Source organism: Pteropus alecto, unplaced genomic scaffold (genome assembly GCF_000325575.1).
Source record: "Pteropus alecto unplaced genomic scaffold, ASM32557v1 scaffold46, whole genome shotgun sequence".
NCBI classification, from domain to species: domain Eukaryota; kingdom Metazoa; phylum Chordata; class Mammalia; order Chiroptera; family Pteropodidae; genus Pteropus; species Pteropus alecto.
Genome location: NW_006439231.1, coordinates 532,739 through 557,190, shown reverse-complemented (window position 1 = coordinate 557,190; position 24,452 = coordinate 532,739). Strand labels below are relative to the sequence as shown.

Here is a 24,452-nt window from a genome sequence, read left to right as displayed (position 1 = left end):
CGTAAATTTCAAAAGAACATCCTGTCTGTCCAGAGTATTTGGTGAGACAGAGAGAGAAGCCTCTGGTCATAGTCTGATAAGGCCTGGAGTGATGCATAAAGGAGTCGGATGGCAGGCTGGAGACACTGAAAGGTCAAGGTATCCTAAGCATTAGCCACCCAAGTGAGGGCCTGGGAGGTTTTACCTTCCTCTCTCCTTCTTACCTCCTTCCCCTGAATGGCCAGTGTGACTTGAAATGCAGGCAGGTCCCTGGCAATATATACAATTTTCAAATAAAATTTTTAATTTATTGAAACCTTTACCTTAGGTCTACAGCTGGCCCATGATTCTGCATTTCTAACAAGCTCCCAGGTGATGCTGATGCTGCTGGCATCTAATCACATGTTGAATACTAAGTTTCTAAAGAGGAGGAGAATACTCTTCTATATCCTTAGACCTATTTGGATTTTTTAAAATCAAATCATTTTTAATATTGAATCATTTGAAATTGCCATTTGTATAGTTCAAAAATGGTCAAATGCTTCATATGTTTCAACCAAATGAAAGACTTATCTGTAGCCAATATTTTACTTTACTCAATAAACTCAAGCAGGTCATTAAGTGTCAAAACATATTTCCAGTTGCCAGAATTATGTAGCATGTGTAGTTCTTGAAAAGTATCATTGAGAGTATCAGCAGATAAGAAAAATAGGGATGAATGTGAGTTTGCTGATAATTTCTAACAGGTTTGTGATTCTATAACCTACAATGATGTTGCTCATAATAGATTCACTTCCTGTCATTCAAATCACAGAGGGGACAGAAATGTAGCTCCAAAGACCACTGGACAAAAATCTCACATAAAATTCTATGCCATCTTGAGCATTATGCCAAAACAATGTTTCTCTAGATCTAATCACTTCCATCTTTACCTATCTGTTTCTGTAACAGATTTGTTTGGTTTAGTTTGGTTATCTAGGTGTGTCACTTCCTAAATGGCACATATGCTATATCCAGTCTGTTTTTAGTTTACATCCCCAAACAGAGGGCAGGTTACAAATATGACAATAACACATAACACAACAACTGTTGTTTATTCAGGTGTGTTGTGTGGGTAGTGGAAGCTGTGCGTTCCATATTACTCAGTGGATCATCCAAATATTAGGATCCAGTAACAAATTATTGGAAAAATCTTGCCAGGTTTTTATTGTATGAATATGAATAAGATTTGTAAGTCTTATAAATACTTGGCTTAGAAAGAGGCAAAGAAGTATAAGAAACGTTTTCTGTCATGAAGGTAATGAGACTCCTAGCATTATTAGGAATTCCTTATGAAGTCAGACAAGCCAAAGTATGCCCCAAGAAAATGTCATAACTATGACTCACTCATTTTTTATTAACTATTCAATAAACATTAATTAAGTTTCTAATATTTGCCAGGATCATCTTAAGTTCTAGAAATACAAAAGTGAATAAAACATAGTCCTAGGCATCCATGGAGAAGAATAATGATGCTTACAATACCATGGGACTCAATATATTTATAACAGAACTGTAGAATTGTAAAGTTATTTTAGATATTCTTTTTTTATTAAAAATATGTCCCAGAGAAATTACCAAAATGCAGATACTCCAAATTCAAAGATCTGCATATAGGCAAATTCTACCAAAAGAAAAAACAAAATGCTTTACATTTAATGTTTTTTCTTTAACCTGCTCAGAAATTATCTACCTTGTTTGGAAAATTAAGACTGAATTTGTGTCTCCTGGCAGAAGAAGATCACCAATTTATGGATCACCATTTCTCTTTACAGGAAAGCAACTTCTGCAAATTCCCAATTAAATTAGAATCAAGTAATTAGCTTCTTTGTTTTCAGAGTCTTGAACATCAAAGCATTATCTAGTCACTAAGGGAGATAGTAAACCAATAGGTCATAGTGGAGTCAACTAATTAAAATCTGAGCAGAGTAGAAGGAAACTTCAGAAAGGTTGTTGTACTCTGGAAAAACAGTTCTGAAGTACCCTGGGGACCTTACTAATAACAGCAGTGTTCATGTTTCATCTAGCAGTGAGGCACCCGATTACTGCAGAGTGAACTTCTTTATAAGTAACCTTCTCAGTATATCCTACCTCTTTAATCAATTTTAATATATCCCGTGAGATTTGAAATAACAGAAATAGCCATTTATTCAAAAATATATCTCTGAGCATTTTTCCAACCTACTAGCACAAAATAGAGCCTACTTGTTCTCTGTGATCCCTGATTGTGTAATTAATGTATTAGACTGTCAGGATTTCAATGAGTTGGAATTCTTTTATCAAGGTGATTGCCCTAAGGCCTCAAACAACTCTAGGACACTGGACTCTACCTCTGCTATGGTTTTCTACTAATTAACACTTGATTATTGCTCATCAATGAATTTGAAATCTGAAATGCTATTCCCCGCAGGAAGTATTGCTTCATCAGAGATAGAAAAAAGAATTCTCCTTGGCTTGTGAAGATTAAACCTGAGACAAGGCAGCTAAAGAGTTCTTTGTACCAGCTATGCAAATGAATTGTAGTAATGAATGAATGATCCTGAGGCTAATCAAAACAGGAATGTACATGAGGAAATATTCAGAGTAAATCACATGATGCCAGGGCAGCCCATACTTACTGTATCTCACATAATGAACAATGAGTCCAATGCACACTGCCAGGACAATCAGGGATATAAAGGAGATGAGTCCAATGACCCATGGCTTCAAACAATTTCTCCTCCTGGCCCTCATCACAGGAGACCTGAGAAAGAAAGCAAATAGACGGACTATATCACAGTGTATACTGCATCCACTCCTTAAGTAAAACAGATATTTCTGGGGGAATTCAGAACACTCAGTTAGATGGTAGAATACCATTTTTGTTGAGAACACACCCCAGTCCCAGGCTCCTGAAACCAATCTGGCTCTAGCTACCTGAACTTTCGCCAAGTAATTTGACTTCTCTGTGCCTTAGTTTCCTTGTCCATAAAATGAAGATAATAATGGTAGTACCTATCTCATAAGATTGTTGTAAAGATTAAATGAATTATTGCGTGTAAAGTGCCTACAACAGTGCCTAGCATGTAGAAAGCGCTATATGTTAGCTAGGATTTATTGAGCCGGCTATGTGCAAGACACTGATTTAGGCATTGTAGCAGCTATGAAAATGTTTAAAGCCTGTTTCTACCATTCTAGAATCTTAAAAGGCCTATTAAATGTGTTACAGTTTGAACTAGACCAGGTTCCAGATAAAGTTTCTAATTCAATCTCTTTCTATATTTCTGGTTTATTTCCAAACAAGCTTTGAGGATATATATAAGAGATAATGAGAGGTCTCTTCTAAAGAACCTGAATGTTTGAGCCAACATTTACCTCTAAACTTCAGTGATGCTGCAGGAAATCCCTTCTTCATGAGACTCCCCCAACCTCTCCCATTTGTTCTGCCTTCAAAACACGTTACTGAAAAATGTTGGTCAACCTGTTTTTGTTTGATTAGTAAAGTTAGTATTTCCTTGTGTTATAATTGCTAAGCAAACTCAAAAGCTAGAGAAAACAATAAGTCAGAGTTGGCTAAAGAATTTGAATATGATATATTTATCATACTGGTAGAATCAGTGGCATGTATTCATACTTCCAAAACACTGTCTGATATGTGGGAACCAGGGGTACAGTGTGTTGTTATCCTGGAGGAGCACTGAGAATTGAATCAGAATAAAGAGAATTCTGAGTCCGCTCTTTCCTTACCAGCTTGGACAAATCATTTAGATTCTGAGCTGAGTTTCTCTGTCAGTAAGAAACAAGATACCCATTCTGTCTAAAGCACAGAGTTGACTGTGGGACTCAGAATGAGATCATGAATGTGAAAACTTGCAAACTGCAAAGCATTTTGCAATAAATAATTCTTGCTTACAGAAATCAAGGGGACTCTGTTCCCTGGTGATATATGTCCAGAAAGTGATATTATTTTGGTCCCTGCCACACCATCATCACATCCTATTTCTGCCCCTATATTCTGTTCTGTAGGAACATTGTTGCAGAAGTCAATAGTGTCATCATCGCTACTTGACTCTGCCTGTGCTAAAGGCACTGGGATGTAGTGGAAGGCTCCTGGGACTCTACTTGGTCTCCTTAATTCTTCCTGTGACTTTCCCATAGGGTCATAGTCAAGGAAACCTCATCTTCCTCTCCCCAATCTCTTCTATCTCCAGTTCTCCCTTGAGTAAGATTCCAAACACCTGTTCCTAGAATGGCAATTACTACAATATAAAAAGACTTCTTTGGGAAAAGGTTATTTTTTTAATGTGTAAATGTGCCTAAGAAGCTTAAAAACTGACTCTTGTTTTTTCATCCCTGAATGCTTGCTATTCACCTGTTGCAGAAGAAAGGAGATGAACAGAGCAGACGTAAGCAAAACTTGGGGGGAAATATGAGAAGGGAAGGGCTTCTCACTAATATCAAAACATGCCAGATAAAGAACATGAATTTATAATTGTAGGAAACATAATATAATTATCAAAAGTATATTATGACTATGTAGAATTGTGAAATATAAGACAGAAGTTCTATTTGTTTTATGATAATTTTTAATCAAGAAAGGATAATAAAATAATGCAGCCACTAAATTGATGAGGTAGAGCTACATGTATTAACATGTACAAGGTTAATCATATATTTTAATAAAAGTGTTGTAGAATAATATTCATTCTGTGTCCAGTTTCTGTAAATAATAAAACTATATATACATAGCAAAATATAAAGAGACACAAAATTATAAACAATAGGATGCGGAATGAGAAACTTTAATTTTAATGTACTTTTTGTGTTATGCTGGATTTTTTCTAACAATAAACTTCATGGCTTTCAAATTAAACAAGAGAGAGATTGAGAGAGAGAAATGGAGAGAGAGATTGAATTTCAAAAGATAGAAAAATAACAAGAAAGATTATACACCTTTTTGTGGAGTTTCTATTATTATCACACCCAAAGTACCAGTGTGTCCTTCTTTCCTGACTCCTACCTTTTACAACTCTTTCAGTGATGCTCTTTGGTGGCTTTAAAGGAGATAAGAGGAATAGTATAGGACAAAGAGAAAAGAGAAACCATCAAAAAATACTTTGAATAAACAAGAGAGAACGTTGCTGAGTCCTGTCGCCAACTTATGTATTGCATAGTCTTATACCAGCAGATTCAATTATCTCTCTTATTTTTTTCCACATGAAAAACAGGGATAATAATCACAGACCCCTCCTAACCTGATGAGCTATGTAGAGATGAAACTAATAAGGTATTTTATTACATCGAGCTCCCAAGAAGAAAATCATTGTACAACTAGCAAGGACTATTATTATTATCATCATTATTTTAATGTTTAATAATAATGGTAATGACCACATTACTGAGATGTTTGTCATTTGAAATACTATCTCTTCCCTTCCCAGTCTGTATGACATTGCTTTTTGAACTGATTCACTCTGTTTCTTAATTACTTTTTTGTTGCTTTCTCAGCAAATGATTCAATACTGAATTGCTCCAAATGAGTGTAGCAGAAGTTACTCCAAAAAATTAGTAAAATAGAGGAATAAAACCATTTTATATATCAACATACACATGTAATTAACCCTCCTCTGCACATAAACCCTTGTCCAATCATCACTTCAGCCTGTTGAAATTTATCTGAAGCTCCTCATGTAAAATCAACTTCACATGGACTGGTTGAATTCTAATAGCTTCAATGGCATCAAATTGCTTTCTATTATTTACTTTTTCCATTTGGAGACATATGTGAGTAGACAGTGAACATAGCAGTGACTAGAGCAGTTAAAACACAGGTGCATGTATATAAGCCCCAAATTGCCAGAAGTCAAATTAAATGTGCAGAGTTACATTACCATTATCACTTTTTAATATGTCATTTTTAGAATAGTATTTAAAAAAAAAGAGCAACGACAGCAACAAAAAAGCAAGGGGAAAAAAGGCAATAACATAAACTTCTTGGCAGGCCCTGGAGAATAAGTCAAGACTCGCAGTCCTTCATGGAAAAATTTACCATGGACTAATTGATAGGGGATTATGAACTCTTTTCTGAGTCTCTGTAATGGTAAGCAGCACTGATATTCTTAGTTCACATGTTTCACGGGATCAGTCAACTGGGCTGTTCTGAATCAACTATATCTATATCTATATCTATAAATTTGGCGGTGCCAAAGCATTATAATCAATTACTTAAGCCAGAGGTCGGCAAACTTTTCTGTAAAAGTTTAAATAGTTACTGTTTTAGGCTTTCTGGGCCACACATTCTCTGCTGCAGCTACTCAACTCTGCCTCTGTAGTTGTATGATACATAAACAAATGAACATAGGTCCAATAAAACTTTATTTCTGTACCCTGAAATGTGAATTTAGTAAAATTTTTACTTATCATGAAATAATTTTCTTCTCTTGATTTGTTTTCAATCATTTAAAAGTATAAAAGCCATTCTTAGCTCAAGCACTGTGCAAAAACAGGTGGTGGGCCAGATTTGGCCTTTGGGCTGTAATTTCGTAATGGCTGACTTACCAGTAGCCTACAAGTCAATGCTAATTGTGTTGGGGAGCTATAAAGGCCTTTTCATTTTTTAGTCTCACTTTCATGGCAAAGTTAATGTAGTCTATCTCCAATCCCATTGCTACTAACCTTGTTCTGGCAATTCTTACCAAAACTTGTCCTATAGCTTCATAATAGATTTCTCTTCTGTCTCCTCAATCTCTAAATCATTCTCCATTACAGTAAGCTGTCTTTCTAGAAGTGATATAGTCTTTTGGTGAGACCGCTTGAACTTCAAGTCAGCCTCAGTTATTCCCTCTCTGTTCTACAAGTTTTCAAGCTCTTAGTCTCTGCTCCTGTTGCCTCCTATGTAGAGTAACTTAAAGTCTGTTCTTTGCCTGCATTATAAAAGCCTGTATGTATTTAAAAGCCAGATCAAAAAGTCCCCTTCACCTCAGTTAGGTCTATTCACCCTTGAGTATCATGTTGAAGTATGCATTTTGAGCTCCTTGGGAATAGGGTCTAAGCCTTACTTATCTCTATATTCTCTGACTGTGTGTTCAAGGGATGTTAGTAGAGAGAATTAAAGTTGACTGAACCAAACTGAACTGACCATTTCTCAGTACCACAGTATGGGTTTTAATCTCTCTCAAAGCACTTCTGGTCTGCCCTAGTTTTAGAAAAAAAACTGGAATATTACATACAACAAAAGACAGGCCAAACGTTGTGAAGAATAATTGCTATTTAAGTAAAGCCTGATTTTCATAAAACACTTTATATAATGATGAGACTTTATGGTTAACATTTTTATTTCATCTCTGTTTAAAATATATGATTTTCCAACTGTGATTCGACCTATCTACCATAAAGTGCTATCATAGTACAGAAAGTAACAAATGAAAATAAAGGGACATTAATTTCAGAAGAAATATATTATTTTGGGGGTCATTAAATGTCTGCATGTTACAATATTCAATAAATAAAGATATTACAATGAAGTAACAGCATAGTACCTTATGACATTGCTAATTCCCTGTTAGTACATAAGATTCAAATTTTAAATTAATGAATTTTATTCAGTTTTTATTTTGTGTTTGGCTCTAGCTTACTTCTTAGCTCAATGGACTGTGCTTCCTTGTCCTATCCACACAAATACTTCAGATGCTTTTTTTTTTGTGGAAGACTCATACCAGCAGGTATTAGTGAGATCTGCAATCTTTTTTATACTTTCTAGAATAAGACTATAAAAATATCCAGGGTGGAACTAAAATTTTGTATTTGTGTGCATGGATCATATTTTTTATTGCTGTTTAAAAAAAAACAGTAGAAACAAATAACTCCTTAATAAAATTGCAAGTAACATATTCTGTCCTGTCTACTGTTACACAAACACATCTATAAAGGGTCTAAAAGCATCATCCAGGTCCTTGGGCTGAATTATGTGTGCATTCCCTACAATAATAACTATAAATTGTTCTCATAGAGAAGTTATAATTATACTAAGGTGGTAGTCTAATTACCAGACAACTGCTTCCGTTTTCTCTTTATAGCACCAAGACAAATGGTGGGAAATTCATTGTTTTTATTATAACTGTTTTTCTTTTACTTTTTTCACTTGTAGATATTTATTTATTTATTTGATCATATATTTGATCTCTTTTTATATTCCACTTCATTCTGCACTGGATTAAGGTGGCTTACAAGGAGATGTATATAAAATATGTGGTATTAAATTAAGTTTAGAAATGCAAGAACAAAGCAAAACATAAGTGAAAACATGGAAATACTACTAAAACTGTATTTCATAATTCCCATCTAGACATTTCCTTAAGTCAGGCCACAAAATTTGTAGCTTTCTAGCAGCCATCTCAAAAACAAAACTAAACAAAATGATGCAAACAAGTAAATCGTGCTCAGGTACATTCTTCACAGCACCTATAAGATAAAAACTGAGCAATTGTTCAGCAACAATACAGTTATTTAAATTTTTCTTAAAATTATGTAATGTAATGAACTGTATTCTCTAAAATATTCTTAGCACAGAAACAAAAATTAGTATTACAATACTCTTAGAAGGTTTCTCAATACTAACAAATGCACCAATTATTATTTCATAAAAGCGATTTGATCTGTGAAATAATTCAGATACCAAGCTCTATGATAATTTTTAAAACATCTGAGAACACTTCACTAAGTATTACTGAAGTGGCTCTGTATGGCATTTTACATTATAAAATATCTAGTGATTATTGAAATCATAGATATAAAGACATAGCTTATAACAGTGGTAAGTTTTTCATAAATGTAGTATTAGCACAGTAGGAAATTTTGAATAAATATTATGAATGAGAGAAAACTCTACCACTCATTAACTGTTAACTTAGGCAAAACCCATAGCTTAATCATTCCTATAATTTAACCAACCATAAAACTCTAGTGATAATATCTTTCCTCCCACCTACTTTAACAGAAAGTTGTGAAGATAGACTCTGATATCATTAGACTTTGCTAGATACATATACTATATAAGTATTAGTAGCAACTCAACAGTAAAAAATGTCTCTGATCTCCACTGTGTTATCATCAAGTTCTTTATTAAGTTCCCAACCAGATACAGTACAGCATTGAAAATTACAAACTGAGGTTTAAGTTAACACTTTGCCTGACCTCTAGAAATTTACTATCACACATAGATGGGGAGCAAAAAGTTCAAAATTATTTTTAAGTAATTAAATATAGAGTTTATAGAGAATTTATAGATTGAGCTATTTTAACCCTTAATTCCATTAATATACTTGTTTTTTTCCTCTCAACTCTTTCCAGTTCTAGATAATAAACTGGCATGATCTGAGTAAACAACTTTGAATGCAGCATTTTCTAGTAGAAATATTGACAAGGAATGCCATTGCAACTTTTCATAGAAAATTATACACACTTTAAAATGTAGTATATAAATAAGAATTAATAGAGAATGTGTGACTATGTCATGGCAGGTCTATCAGAAGAAAGATGATTGAAAAACTTGAGCTACAGACACGCTTGAGGCTGCTAATATATAACACAGACTTTCATTGACTTTCTGCAATGTTAGATGTCTTTCTACCAAATCTTTCTCATGATTTTGTCTAGATATCCTACGAGAGTTGCTATGATACAGTGGAAATATCTCTGAACCTGAAGACCAATGACCAGTGTCTTAGTCCTAAGGATTTTCATTTAAGGACTAAGTGTTTTTATCTAAGTCCTGAGTTTTTCGGATGAGAAATCTGAGAACATATTCAGCATCACACAAATTCCAGCATCCTCTAACCCACAACTTGTATGATGTTGAATGTGCTCTCATTTTCTTCATTTGTTAAAAAAAAACAAAGAGGATTTAAAATGACCTAGATACTCTCGAATTTTCACCAAAGCTAGTGTTTCATGCCTCACATAACCTAGAAATAGTTAATATTATTATAATTAAATTTAGCACTTATTAAACAATAAGCTCTAACATAATATTTAAAATGTATCACTTTTCTGGTGGCTATATGCCAAATAATTTGGATGGTCAAAATAAGGGACTACTAGTCATTAGAAATAATACAAGTATCATACATATAAGTAAGACATGAAGTTCCTTTATTACTTGAATCCTAAGCCAATTTTAAAATCCATATACCCATAAAATCTAGTTTATATAAGCCACTGAAGAATCTTAAAATTGAAATGTGCCCCTTGAAACACACGTTAAGACCCCGTGCTGTCCTCCAGTTTGCTATTTTTCCCTGGCAAGATTCTAAGCCACAAACTAAGAATCCCTCAGGTAATCTAAAAATTTCCTGTCTGAATTAACTTTGTAATGAAAGACAATTGGAAAATGTTTGAACTATTTTAATGTTTATATTATTCTTCCAAAAGTGAGACTTCTTGATTAATGAATTTTCTGCTCCAATTGTTGAACTGTAATTTATGCAAGTATCGAGTCTTAACTTTTAGATGGAACATGAGATTTGTGAAATTGATTATTATATACTCACTTTAACTTAATTAGACTCTAATGTATTGGCATTGTAATAACATTGTGACATATGTTCAGATTCATGTTAGAATAAAGTAGAATTTGCTGTGCAAATTAATAACATAATATTATAATAAAAGTATTATTTAATCCAAAAGAACCAAATATTTTTAGTTACCAATGTCCATAACTTTAATTTATGTCTATATGCTGATGGCTACCAAATCTGTAACTGCAGCTCAGATACTTGTCTAAACTTCAGACCCAGAGATCTACCTGCCTACTGTTCATCACAACAGGATATATCTGTCATTATTCAAACTTAACATGTTCGTGGTAGAGATTCACAGGTACCTATCCTGAATATTTGTCCTTTTTCTTTAATAATAGAATCTTGGATTTGGGTTGAGCACATAGCCACTTGGAAAATAGAATAACATCCCTTGTCCATAGGAGTCTCTATTTGAATAAGTTCTGACCAACGTAGTCTCTATTCTGATGGCTAAAATCAAGGTGTGCATGTCACAGCTGGAATACGTATGTGTTAGTCGGAACTTGGGTAACCATATTGAACCATGATTCAGAGGATATATGTTCATGTTGGTGGGGCAGCATGATAGTAGGAGCATATATTCCCAATTACTTTGTGAACCTCCCTATCAGTCCTTATCTGCCTGCTTTCAGACTTATTTTACATTAAACCGAAATAAATTACATTTCATACACTAAAGCCACTTTACCCTAGGTTTACTGCCTCTCACAGCTAAATCTAGTACTATTACAATATGCAAAATAGATTAGTCACGATCAAAGTAAATTGCTATTTTTAGGTAATTACTTTTGGGAAAAGAGGACATCAAAAAACATATTTACTAATTTTCTTATAATTTATGTATATGAGGAAGATGATAAAAATATTTTTACTTAATATTCTCTAGCAGCATGATTTTGAAATACAAGTAATATGTCTAATACTAATAAATCAGGAGATCAAGTTTCCATCAATGATTTCATTGTAACAAGCTCTGTGACTTTAAGTAAATGACTTCATTTTTTTGCTTAGTGGGAGAAGGTCTGGGCTCGACCATCAGACAACTTGACTTTAGTCCTGGTTCTGACTTTCACCAGCTAGGCGGCTCTGAGCAACTTAGTCACCCTCTCTAAGTCTAAATCTCCCCACCTACAAATGACAATAATGATAGGGCCTGACTATAAGATTCTTCTAAGGGCTAAATAAAATAACATTTACAGAGCAATTGGCGTCCTGCCAGGCATACAGTAAATGCTCAACAAATGTTTGTTTTGTCATTATTCTTCCTTCATAAGGAGATATTAATTTTTTTCTTTTTCAATTAGAGTTGACATTTGATATTATTTTATGTTAGTTTTAGCACAGTGGTTAGAAATTTATATAATTTATGAAGTGATCCCCCCAATAAGTTTAGTACCCACCTGGCACTATACATAGTTATTACAATATTATTGACTATATACTTTGTGCTGTATTTTATATCCCCATGACTATTTAATAACTACCAATTTGTACTTCTTAATCCCTTCACCTTTTTTACCCAGCCCTCCAACTCTCATCCCATTTGGCAACCATCAGTTTGCTCTCTGTATCTATGAGTCTGTTTTTGTTATGTTTGTTCATTTATTTGCTTCTTTAGATTCTACATATAAGTGAAATCATATGGTATTTGTCTTTGTCTGACATTTCTCTAGGTTCATCCATTTATCACAAATGATAAGATTTTATTCTTTTTTGTAATTGAATAAAATTTCATTGTATATATGTATCATCTCTTCTTTATCCAACCATCTATTCATAGGCACTTAGGTTGCTTCCATAGCCTGACTATTATAAATAATGCTGCAATGAACATAGAGGTGCATGTGTCTTTCTGAATTAGTGTTTTGGATTTCTTCAAATAAATACTCAGAAATGGAATTGCTGGGTCATAGGTAGTTCTATTTTTAATTTTTTAAGGAAACTTTGTACTGTTTTTCACAGTGGCTACACCAATTTGAAATTCCACCGACAGTGCACAAGGATTCCCTTTTCTTCACATCCTCGCTAATACTTGTTATTTGTTGATTTATTGATAGCCATTCTGACAGGTATCATACGAATGACCAATAGACATATAAAAGATTCTCAATGTCACTAATCATCAGAGAAATGTAAATTAAAACCACAATGAAATTAATTTGTTTTTAAAGTGGGTAGGAAAATCCCTCAAGTTCCTCACGTGTGCCTGAGGAAATAAGGAGAAGATAGAGCAGGTGAGTCTCAAAGCCTTAGTCCCACTCCACCCATAGAAACTCTGGTCCATGTAACAGAGCTTTGCATTAGGCTTTTTGTGCAAAAGGGATTCAACTGGTAAAGGAAATGTGGAAAAACACTCATCTTCGGACCTGCCTGGCTCTAAGAAGCTATAAGTCAGGCCAATGGTCAGCCATTAAGTGTAGAGTTTAGTGTAAAGATTTAGAACTCTACTTATGAAGCCTAAATCTAGCTTTGCTGTTGAATTCAGTAATATATGTCCAAGTGCTTAATTATGGCTTAAAAGTATTGTATAGAATGAAAGATTGGTTTGAAATGTTTTGGATATATTATTTGTTATCTCTGGTATTCTCTTGATTAGGAAAGTTGAGACACTAAGATTAAGCTAATTGTTTGAAGAACACAGAAAGTTAACTCTGCTTAACCAAAAGAGTACTTGTGATTCCAGGAATCATGACATAGTGGAGGAAGCAGGGAGTACTAGAAAGTACAGAAATAGAATTGGAGCATGTGTGTTCAAACTCCAGCTCCACCAATCGCTTACTCAGAGATGTGGAAGTCTCAGTCTTCCTAATATTTGGTTTCCCTATTTCTAAAATTATGGTAATATTAACAGTCTGTCTCACAAGGTTGTTGATAGATACCAAATAAGAAAATGTGTGTTAAAATTATGTATAAAGAACATACATATTATATATAATGCATATATGAATATATATTTTTACTATATGTACTCTTCTGAATTTTACTAAATGTGACCTGACAAGTTTTAATTTACAATGACTAATTTTTAAAAGGTCATATATTGCTATACAAGTTTAAATAGTAATAGTAATAACAGTCACAATACTATCTCCTTGGTCATATAGACACCCATGTTAATTTAACTCTTCTACTTGACAACATTGGGTTCAGCATACAGGTCAACTGTGAGAACAGATTCTATCTCTAGCATTGACTGGCACACCCATTCCTATGACCACATGCAAATTACCTAATCTTTGAATGTTATATCCCTGACTTTATAGAACGCAGACAGCAGTGCTTCCTGTCTACCAACCTCAGAGGTCCATTTAGAAGATTACCCATTGAATAATAACATTGTTTCCTGCAAATTTAACTTTTATATCTTTAACACACTAGACAGTTAAATATCTTTAGTAGTAGAACCACCTAAATAGATAAAAGAGACTGTGTGAGGATGGTATAAAATTGTGATTAAGAGCATAGGTTTAAAGTGAAATAGACCTGGCTTAATTCCCAGTTCTGCCATTTATTGCCTCTGGGTAAATAATGTTACTTGTCTAAGCCTCAGTTTCCTCATCTATAAAATGAGCATAATAATATAACTTTAGGTTGTTATAAAGATTAATGCACATGATGTGTTAGAAAAGTAGCTGGCACATAGTACGTGTGAAACAAATAATAGCAATTATCTTCTTCTGCACTGACTCATAGTTTGACTTTAAATAGTGCTAAATCCTTCTATATCTGCTTTTGCAGCTTCACGGAAAAAAAGACATCATCTGACAAACTTCAGATGAAATGTTGCAAGATAAGAATTTAATGATGACTCTATGATACTTTGGATTCCCTGAAGCTTAATTCTAGCATCTCAGAAATATTATTTTAGAAATCTCAGAAATTGCCCAACCATGCAGGTGATGTTTATACCTGGGAGAAAGTTGAGCTTGCAGGTTCTGGCATGACTTGGTGTCTCTGCAGCCCATTTTTTCTTTCTCAACCTCTTAAAACTTTCCTAATCTCTAATCCACTCATTTCAAACCTACTAAATTATGCTTGAAACTGCGAAAGCATTCCTCACAGTTCTCGCCCACCATCTTTGATGAGAATATGTCCAAAGGAGTGTGCTTTGAGAAATTCTTACTGCAGTTCTTTTAAATCCTGACCCTGACAAAGCAAGAAATGTAGCTGAAGCACTCCTTTCACCATCTACCTTCTTAGAAGACATGATCCACAACTGCTGGACTCACTTCATTCTCAAGCACTAAAGCCATCGGGTGTATTTATAAACCTCAGTGCAAATATTAAAGCACATGATGTTGCTTTTTTTCTTGAATGTTTTTATTTATTCCCTCTTTATATTAAAGCGATGACATATTTTTTGAGGAAAGTAGACAACGATGAAAGAATAACAAAGGTCTATTGGACAGTTATAGTTACTAGAGACTTATGAATTCTTTCCATGAAATGCTGCACTAGAATGAACTTGATTTTCACACAATAACAAATGTAGTTCTTTTTATAAAATAGTGATGATGTAATTGAAATGTTATACTCTCAGTCACTGATCACCTTTGAGATAGTGCAGAAAAAATTAGGTCACATTCTTATTTAAATACAGTTTTAAGAAAAATAAATAAGGGCATTTCATGCATTCTTTCATGTTTTTTAAAAACCTTTCGATAAAAGTAAAATTATACCACCATCTTTCTTCCTTCAGCATATCTGTGTGTTATTTTATATTAATCTGTCTATGATCTGTTTCTTTGCCTATACATCGCCTAGGCATGTATGTATATACATATAAACACATTTTCTCCACGCATGGATATGCATGTGTGCATGTTTTCCATTTCTCTGTTACAGTGAAAACTTTCCACAGACTCTTCTTTTAGTTCCCCCATGTGATAGACAATGTGTTACAATAGAAACCGTGTAGACTTTAGAGCCCAAAAGGCCAAGGTCAGATTCTAGCTACAACACTTACTAACCATGTACAATCTGAGCTGCAGTTATTTCATCTTTTAAAAGAATGATCACAATAAGAGCTTCTCAAGGTATTGTTAAAATTAAATAATAGCATTTTGCAAAATGTATAATACATAATAAATGCTCAACAGATAGTTTTCTTCCATGAGAACGCAATGAGAACTTGCCAAAAGTTGTTACATGGACCATGACTGATCTTAGCTGAAGGAGAAGTGAGACCCAGTGTCAAGCACTTGGAGCTCAATTATATAGTAAATCTGGGCCTAACCCTCTATAGAGTGGCCCTTCAGCATCACTATCTATTGACTAATTTCAGGGGGGATCTGGCCGGATTCGTTTTATGTTGAGGTTTTCCCTGTAAACAAACAGATTTTTAATCCAAAAAAAGATGACCCTCTCTGACACAAACTGCAAATCATGTCAGTCTCCTCCTTTCAGTTTCCAATACCTTCTGAAATTACCCTCTCTTCCTTAATCATCACTATGTTGCATAAATGAGTACTCCTTGCCCTTGAAGAAAAAGGTGACTAGGGAGAGAGTACCTACCATTAAGATATAATTATACCAATTTAAATGAAACAGAAGGCTGCCTCTTTTAAAAGCTGACCCACTTCACTTCTGCTTTAATTTATTTCCATCTTACAAGTTCCTTTCTTTTTTTATGGCTTTTCGCAGTATCGGTTTTTCTCGAACTTTAGTGAAAATAAAAATTACCTCGCGTAACTTTTAGAAATACATTTTCCATGCCTCAATTAGAGAGTCCTGGAATGAAAACTGGACTTTTCTATTTTTAATAAGCATTGTGAATTTAATTAAGTGAATTAAGTGAATTTAATGCAGGGGCTCCATGGGCCACACATTGAGAGATAATCTTACCCTACTGAGTAAAAATTAAAGTTGTCCACTGTGCTTAATTTGCATAACACTCATTTCACCTTCATTTATCTAAACAAGTATAGATATAAATGTCTATGAATTTGGTCTGCTCACCTTGAATTTTTATCAGTGGTTACTGATGAATACAGTTAGCGTATAGCCCCATCACCAATAATATATTATTTTCTTCCCAACTCCCTTCCTTATAAACTTATTCCTGATAACATTTTTTTAAATCTTCTACTGTGGGTGTGTGTTTATAAAACCTATGTGTTGATCTTTTCATGCCAACAAATAGTACAAAATAAGAGTTTGGGAGAAATAACAACATAAGAAGAATGTTTACTCGGATTAAATATCTTCTTACCCTTAAATTCTAAAATAGTGGTTCCCTTTTAAAACAGGTAAAGTGGGGGAGGGACTATAAGAAATTTGGCAAAAGAGGAAGAAGCATGCCATGTGATAAAACTATCCTCCTGTTTCTTATATGTCTTCACAGTTATGAGCCAATATCCTTAAAAAGAAATTGTCTACATATATTCAGATATTTCAATAGTACCTTTTTCATAAAAGCATTCCTGTTGGTACACTTACTCCAGCAAACGTGCATAGTAAATTTAATCCCTTTCCACTCTCGTTCACTATCTTAACACTTTCTAGAACTCAAACATGGATGTACTCCACTTTTTATACAATTTTTAGATCAAAAAGGTGTTTTTTTTGTTTTTTATATTTTTCCTTGACAGGCACCATCCATCTACCCTGAAACAAAACTAAAAATTTTTGCTTCAAATTAGAGACTATATGCAGAAAAATTCACTCCAATACCCCCTACATTATAGCTCCTCTATACAAATTCCAGACTCACTTAGATCTAGCATAGAAAAATCTGAAATCTATTTAATATCTTGAGTTTGGTAGAGGTTATATGTTTAAATAAAAGCATTCTTTTCTGTGGTAGTGTTCTTAATGATAATGCAGATTAAAAAGGTGGGACATAAAACCATCATGGATTAAGAGAAGTACTTGCAAAAGGCAGGGAGTCTGGAAAAGTCTGACTACATTTGTAATACTTGTAGCTCTTAATTTCTTCATTAACATGTGCATAAAAGTAGTAAACTTCTCATAACAAGTATGTAAAACTTTCTATCAACTACATAGACTGTTTTTTCCTATTAAGATTCCATTGGAAGTTTTACATTTTTCAAGCTGTTTTCTTCTCAAAGTAGAAATTAATTTTTAAAAATATGCCAAAATATCAATCGAAGAAAATAAAATTTTAATCCGAAAATAAAATTATTTTCAGAATCCAAACTAGTACACTGAAAATTTGTTACTGTTTACTTTCTAACTTTGAAAGAAAACAACTTTAAAATAATTATGATTTACCTATTAAAAAAGTTGATTGTGTCCAGATACAACTATAATTTAGTGATATTGTCTTCTTAAATTATTTCTTATTCTTTCACAACATGTGCTTTTTAAATTTAACTATTTACTTACAGAAATAACTGTAATTTGGATCTATATGATTTCAGATTTTTTATCATATATAACTTTGAAAATAAGAGTATTTTTTCAATCAAACAAAGCCCAAGCTAAAAAAAGTGTTCTAATCTTCTCGAAACAAACAAAACTAACTAAAAGACAGCTGTCAAAAAAATGTACCTTTACCTTTTATTGAACTCTTCTAAAAATATGTAGAAAAACATTTTGCGATGGGATATAGAACAGGAAACATGAATATAGAAAGAATAGAAATCTATTTCTTGACATAATTTCATGTTAAATATCAAAAGCATTTTTCTATATCAAACAAACAATAAATCAGAGATTTTCACATTCCTTGGTGTGGTTTATGTCATTTTTAAATGACGCTAACTTAAGACAAAGAAAAAGGGAACTCACGAATACATTGCTGACCAGCAAGGAGTCCTGTGGAGATCGAGGTCTGCAGTCAAGTGAGTACATTCGGGCTCTATCAGCTGCTTCCTGGGCTGGATGGAGGTGAAGAAAGAAGTCACTGATGATCTAAACAGAACCAGTCTGACGGGTCTTGGCTAGTGTGTTCGGGACTATTTGTGTAACCAGTACGACAAAGTCAAATTTTATAGGGAGCTAGAGAACATAAATTATAAACACTTTCTAGGAGTGGGAACTTAAAAGCTATTGTCTTAAGATTATAACTTAAACATGTTAACATAAACCAGAATATTTATAGGAATCAGATGTTTAAATCTAGAAAGAAACTAAAATCATCTTGCTTGGCCTCTTCGTGTTTCCAATGAAGACAATAGGTTTAATTAAGTTAAATGACTTGAGCAAACAATTAAGCCATAGTTTATGAACCACCAAATCAGGACAAACACCCATATTTTTTAAACTTTTTTGACATGACTTCCACTCTACCATGCACATAATGAAAGCTTTCCTTTGGTATTGACTATAAGTCAGCTGTTAAAAATACAATAGAGATTAGAAGAGCATTAATATTTTAAAATTATGTGGCATCATTCATCTAGAAAAGTCCAGTAGTTTACAAACATTAGCCCCCAATTGAGACAGTATATTTTCTTCATTATACTGGAGACAGGTATATCAGCCAACAATGAGTCATTACTGTCTTATTTCTGGGAAGTAAATAATGTATTTTTTTTTAAATGTGTTCACAGACGTACATGCAAATATCTGTGTATTTGTGTCAGGTATAATCTTTAAATTGCCTTCCCTAATCCCCATAAACTATATTAGGTGTTTATCCTCTGTGCTCTCATGCTATAACACTTACCTTATTATACTAGAATTTTTTGTTTGCTTGTGTCTTAACTCCACTGTGAATAAGTAACAGACAGCAGCCCTATTCCTAACACATATGGGTTCTTAAAAATATGTGTGGAAAGGAGGGAGGGAAGGAAGATATAATGGGGTATGTGTGACGAGTCCTAAAAATCACCATAAAGAAAGCAAATAAACACTGTTTATTATTACTACACATCCATCTAGCCAATGGCTTCTCTGAACGGATGTAGAAGTTGGGATCCACAGCAAAGTGTGGGCTTATACTGCAAAGAATTGAATCTCTCTCTAACAATAACTCCCCAAAACCTCTAAGTTAGTACACGCTATACTGGAACCTAGAGAGAGCATCGTATCTACTCTTTGTTCCTGGCCAATAGATCACTTAATGCTGTTGAGTAACATGTATACTTACTTGAAGTTATTCAATATATAGAAACAGTTTTCTGACTACTCCCTTGAAAGTACAATTTAGCCAAAAATAAAGAGGTAACAATAATGAAGTAAAAACTTTCATTTTATGAGTTTAAACTGTTCTTATTCTACAGCCTTTAAAAAGCGAAATCTTCACCAACTAAATGTTAATACTGGCTTAATAATGTTATATTCTATTTTATACTCATTCAATGAAAATATTGATTATACTCTTGCTTTCAAAGAAAAACAGATTCCTCCCCAGTGTGACTTTGAGCCAAGACTTGTCAGACTCATTTTAACAGAATTTCAGGACTTTTTTTTTTTTTTCCTAAAATCCAGATTCCAAACTCAAATAAATTTTTTATGTGGTCCTATGGTCTTGTATATTTAGGTTTATGTACACCCAAAAATGAATTTTTGAAAACTATGAATATAAACTAGAATTTATACAAAACCAGAAAACCAGAGATTAAGGCTATATAAATAGAGGATAAGTGAATGTCAGCCTAAAGACATCAAAAGATTTTCATAATTACATCCTTTCTATATTAATAGTCTTCATTCAGGCTACTCAAAGAGCATTAACAGTCTGTCATCAATTTCATGATATTACTTACACTTCGGTAGAAATTTGAAGAATGACAGGGGAATAAAAAAGAAGAATGAAACTTCAGACTCTATCCATAGAATGGAGCATTTTGTGTATTTAGGTTTTTATTTGCTAGTTACTCTTAGAGTTTTAGGATACATAAGCAAAGTAAATTATTTTTAAATTAATTGATCTCTAAGAGAAAAAAGGCTCTTAGAGCAAAACCTTGTCTTTCATTCAAATATTTATTTTCTGCATTGTTGCTTTTTCTGAAATCATAAATGTTATTTTGCAATTCTTTTAACCTAAACTATGGTGTGAAGAAAATTTATTCAAAGATTTATCATTCTCTTTGTGTCCGAGATCAGAGCAGTCTGTCCTCCCTGTTCCCTGTGCAATGTGAAAGCAGAGTTGGAAGAAATATATTTGTGGACTTGAAACCCACAGTAGATATGTTACATCGCATAACTAGTAAAATACCAACATAACCATAGGCATTTTTAACAGCCAACAAACTATTTCATCGTCCTTTTTATACTTATTAGTGTCATAGCAACGAGGCATGTGATGGCTATAAGCGTGGATTATGCTAAAGAAGTATAGTGCCAGTGTAGCTAGTCATGGATGATTTTTATCATTGTTTAAATATCCCCTGGCTTGAAACAAGTTATTTTATGCCTGCTAATACATGGATACATATACATGGCAGTCTGATTAATTTATGGAAGCCCTCAAAATTATACCTAAATTATGTCTCTCTAATGCTAAAGCAATCCTTTTATTGGTCAATTTACTGGGTTGTACATTACAGACTGACCAATGTAGATAAACTAGTGAATGACCTAGTTATCAGATAAACACAGTTATTGTCATTTGTGAATCCATTTCCTCCTACCCATGCACCTTAATTTATTTAAGCTGAGAAAACAAAGAACATCAGCATAATTAACCTTTGCTTCTATCTCAGCAAAAAGAGGCCATGTAAAAGTATTGCTGAAGAACAAGCTATTACTGTGTGTCACTGACTTTCCTTTTCTTGGTCTTATTTTCTTAACCAAAATGTGATTTGTTTTCTCTATTCTTCTATAAGATATTCTGCATCTGCTATAACTGTCTTCATGATGCTGGAGTTAATTTTTCTGGGTATTACTGGAAGGCTCTGCTAAACTTTGCAGTACATAATAATATATAAAGTAAAAATCAGAGATAAGGTTTTTATAATTAGCAGGCAATAACAATGTTAAAACAATATTTTTATTGTATAATTTATTGGTATATACAATACAGACTGGTTAATATTATTAAACTAGTGAGTATATGAAGATAATGTTTTGGGGCCTATATTAATTTTAAAACAGTAATTTTGCATCAGTCTTTGAAAAATATTTTTAAGATTAGTCAATTTCATGTTGAGGGGTCAACTTTCAGTCTCCCGAAAAGACTCTTCCTGGGATGTGAAGTAAATTTTTTTATCTATACTTTACAAGTAAACACTCCCTAAAATATACAATAAATTGATAAAATTCAAGAAAAAGTACAAACGCAAATAGGTTCTATGTATTTTTTTAAACATACTTGCTCTGATAGAGCTACAAATTTGGCTTTGAACTTCCTAGCAGTAAGGATAACATAGAAAACTTAGAAAGTTTACAATTCTCATTATTAAAAGGCAAGAAACACTTCAAGAGAGAAATTCTCCTGCCACTAAATGAAGAAATTTCTCATATATAGTTACACTGAGCAATGCATTGAATAATATCAGCAACATTTTTATTGAAAACTAGAAGAGGATTTTATATAACTATTTCTTATAACAAGTTTAAAGAAGCCTATGAACATAACTTTGAATTTGAAATTGGTGACAGATTTTTATAGGAGTATTTATGTGGTCATGAATGTATATGTCCACTGACTTAACTTGATAAAAAGATAGAACTCAAAGTATGTATACTAGAGGTACCATGTTCCTTAGAAGAGCTTTCCCAACTATCACTTCTCTCAGAAGACCTTTATGAGAACAGAATAGGAGATAGTCTGAGTTCATATCCCTGGCAAAGGTCTAGAGAGATAGATTATATATTGCTGATGGAGGGAAGATCAATCTACCTTCTTAAACCAAAGGGGCAGTTGACAGAATCAATAGTTTATCAAAACTGAGGAGCTGGATGAAATTTCACATTTAAATAAAATCCCATGAGATTATGATTTCAGACTAGAGTAGACTAGAGTATCTTTACTCAGTAAATCTGGTGCGGTTTGTATTATTATGTTTTCATTGCTTGGTTACTTGTACAATGTTTCACAACAGGAAGATTAATGCAAAATTGTTTTATTTTTAATCCAATCAAGACTTCCAACCATGATGTATCGAATCTCCTTTTCATATTCCTTAATGAAATTTTGATAGATGCCATCATTTTCCACGAATTTCAGCTATTAGAACTTTTGTCAATGTTAAAACTTCAGTTGTGCATCTGATATAAATAGGATCATATTCTTTTCCCCTCAATACAAGCTTAAATTTCAATGCTGGCTGCTTGGAGTAGAGAAGGTAGAAGGAGGTCTGACTCCTCCTTCCTCACTGTTAGCCCCTCTAGTTTTGGAATCAGAAAGAGGAGATAAGGGTGGTAGAACTCTACATAATCAGCCATGTGTAGGTGTGGGAAAGTGTCCCAGCTCTTTTCCTTGTTCGATTTAGTTTTGTCTACTGCTAATAGTTTCTGCTATTGAGAGCTCTGTGCTGCTGATGTGCTTGGTTTTGTTCAGATGGCATTCAGCTTTACCCTGGCCCTGTAATCATTGAGGAATTTCTCAGGGAAAGAAACCATGTCCACTTCGGGCTCTGACACCAGTTCTGCCCCTAACTACTCTAGCTGTAGTTTCCCCTCACTTAGCAGCCATACTGTCCCTTTGCTCCGTGCTACTTTGCACATAGCCATAGTAGCCACTGAGATCATCATCTGAACCCTCCAAGAGCCACAGGACACCGAGTTAGGGTCAAGGGGGATATTTATTCCCTCTCAAAAATGAACTCTAGTCCCTCTTACCTGTTAATGTGAGCTACTCCAGTGAGTTCCTCTTCTTCAAATATCTGAAGACTAGACATAAGCAGCTGCCTTTGGTTCATAGGTGTCTCTCAAACTTTAGGTGGCAAATGCTTAACTCCTCCAAGAAGACTCTCAACCATGGTATTCTGCCAAAGCAGCTCCAGATAGACATGTGTGTTCAGTACCTTCCATCCATCTAGCTGAGGAAAGAGAGGCAAGTCTCCCTCATGCAGATATATATGCAGTCTTTACACATGATTCCCCCAATGGGCTTCCATCATTTGGCTTCAGGAGGAGAAAAAAAATCATCCTTCTGTTTCCCTTAAAAAGAAGTGTAACTTTTTCCTGTGAACACTGGGCTCTTCAAAAGTTTGTTAATTTTCACCACTCTTCTCCCTAATTTTCTTTCTGGTCATATTGGGAGCTGGTTGCTGTTAGGAGAGCAAGTTATTTCACCTCAGTGTTTCTACCCTTAGTAGAGGACAGTGTCTGTCCCCAATTTTTGGCATCTCTTTGGAGTTTCTCATAGGAAAGAGGTAACTTACTCTTCTTTTCAATTATGAGCAACAGAAAAAATCCTAATCAACATCCTAAAATCTCGTTTATAAGAGTATCTAGTTATGCCCTTAATTTCCATAAGATTTTATACTTTTTGTGGTATTTTTTTATCATGATGTTCCATTATTTCTGTTGATTCATTGAATGAATCTATTATTAATCTAAAATTATTTGACTAGTCCAACCTCATCTCCAAACACTAGATGTCACTCCACTCCATCACGTGGGCCTTCTGTTTGCTCTTAGATCCCTGAATTCAGGTCTGCCTCATGGCCTTTTTACTTGCTGTTCCTACTTCTTAGAAATCTCTTCCCATTAATTTTCCCAGCACTTAACCTAGATGACACACTGATAAATGTCTAAGCAGAAATTTGAGCCCGATCAGTCTAGTTCTAGTTTATAGGCTGAGTTGTTAGCTACCATACTTTAATAGTATATTTTTAACTTCTATATTTTCCAGTCTTAAAGTATTTTTGATAAGTAATTAAACATAAGACTTAAAAAACACACGCACATCTATTTTGACTCTATAAGACTAATCAGGAGAATATATGTAAATTATTTAAATTGCCTGAGGGGAGGCATTCACTATTCAACATCCAGTTAAAGATAAAAAGTCTAGGT

At 33.8% G+C, this 24,452-nt stretch overlaps 1 protein-coding gene across 1 annotated transcript in view; it reads right to left on the bottom strand.

Moving 5' to 3' along the window:
* Window positions 1-23,350, bottom strand: part of TMPRSS11E (transmembrane serine protease 11E) — a 41,995-nt gene extending 18,645 nt beyond the window's left edge. The window contains exons 1-2 of the mRNA XM_006916527.1: window positions 23,271-23,350; window positions 2,637-2,761 (exon numbers count right to left, since the gene is read on the bottom strand). Coding sequence (XP_006916589.1) covers window positions 2,637-2,761; window positions 23,271-23,350 — 205 coding nt within the window. The remainder of the gene's footprint in view (window positions 1-2,636; window positions 2,762-23,270) is intronic.
* Between the last annotated feature and the right edge of the window lie 1,102 nt (window positions 23,351-24,452).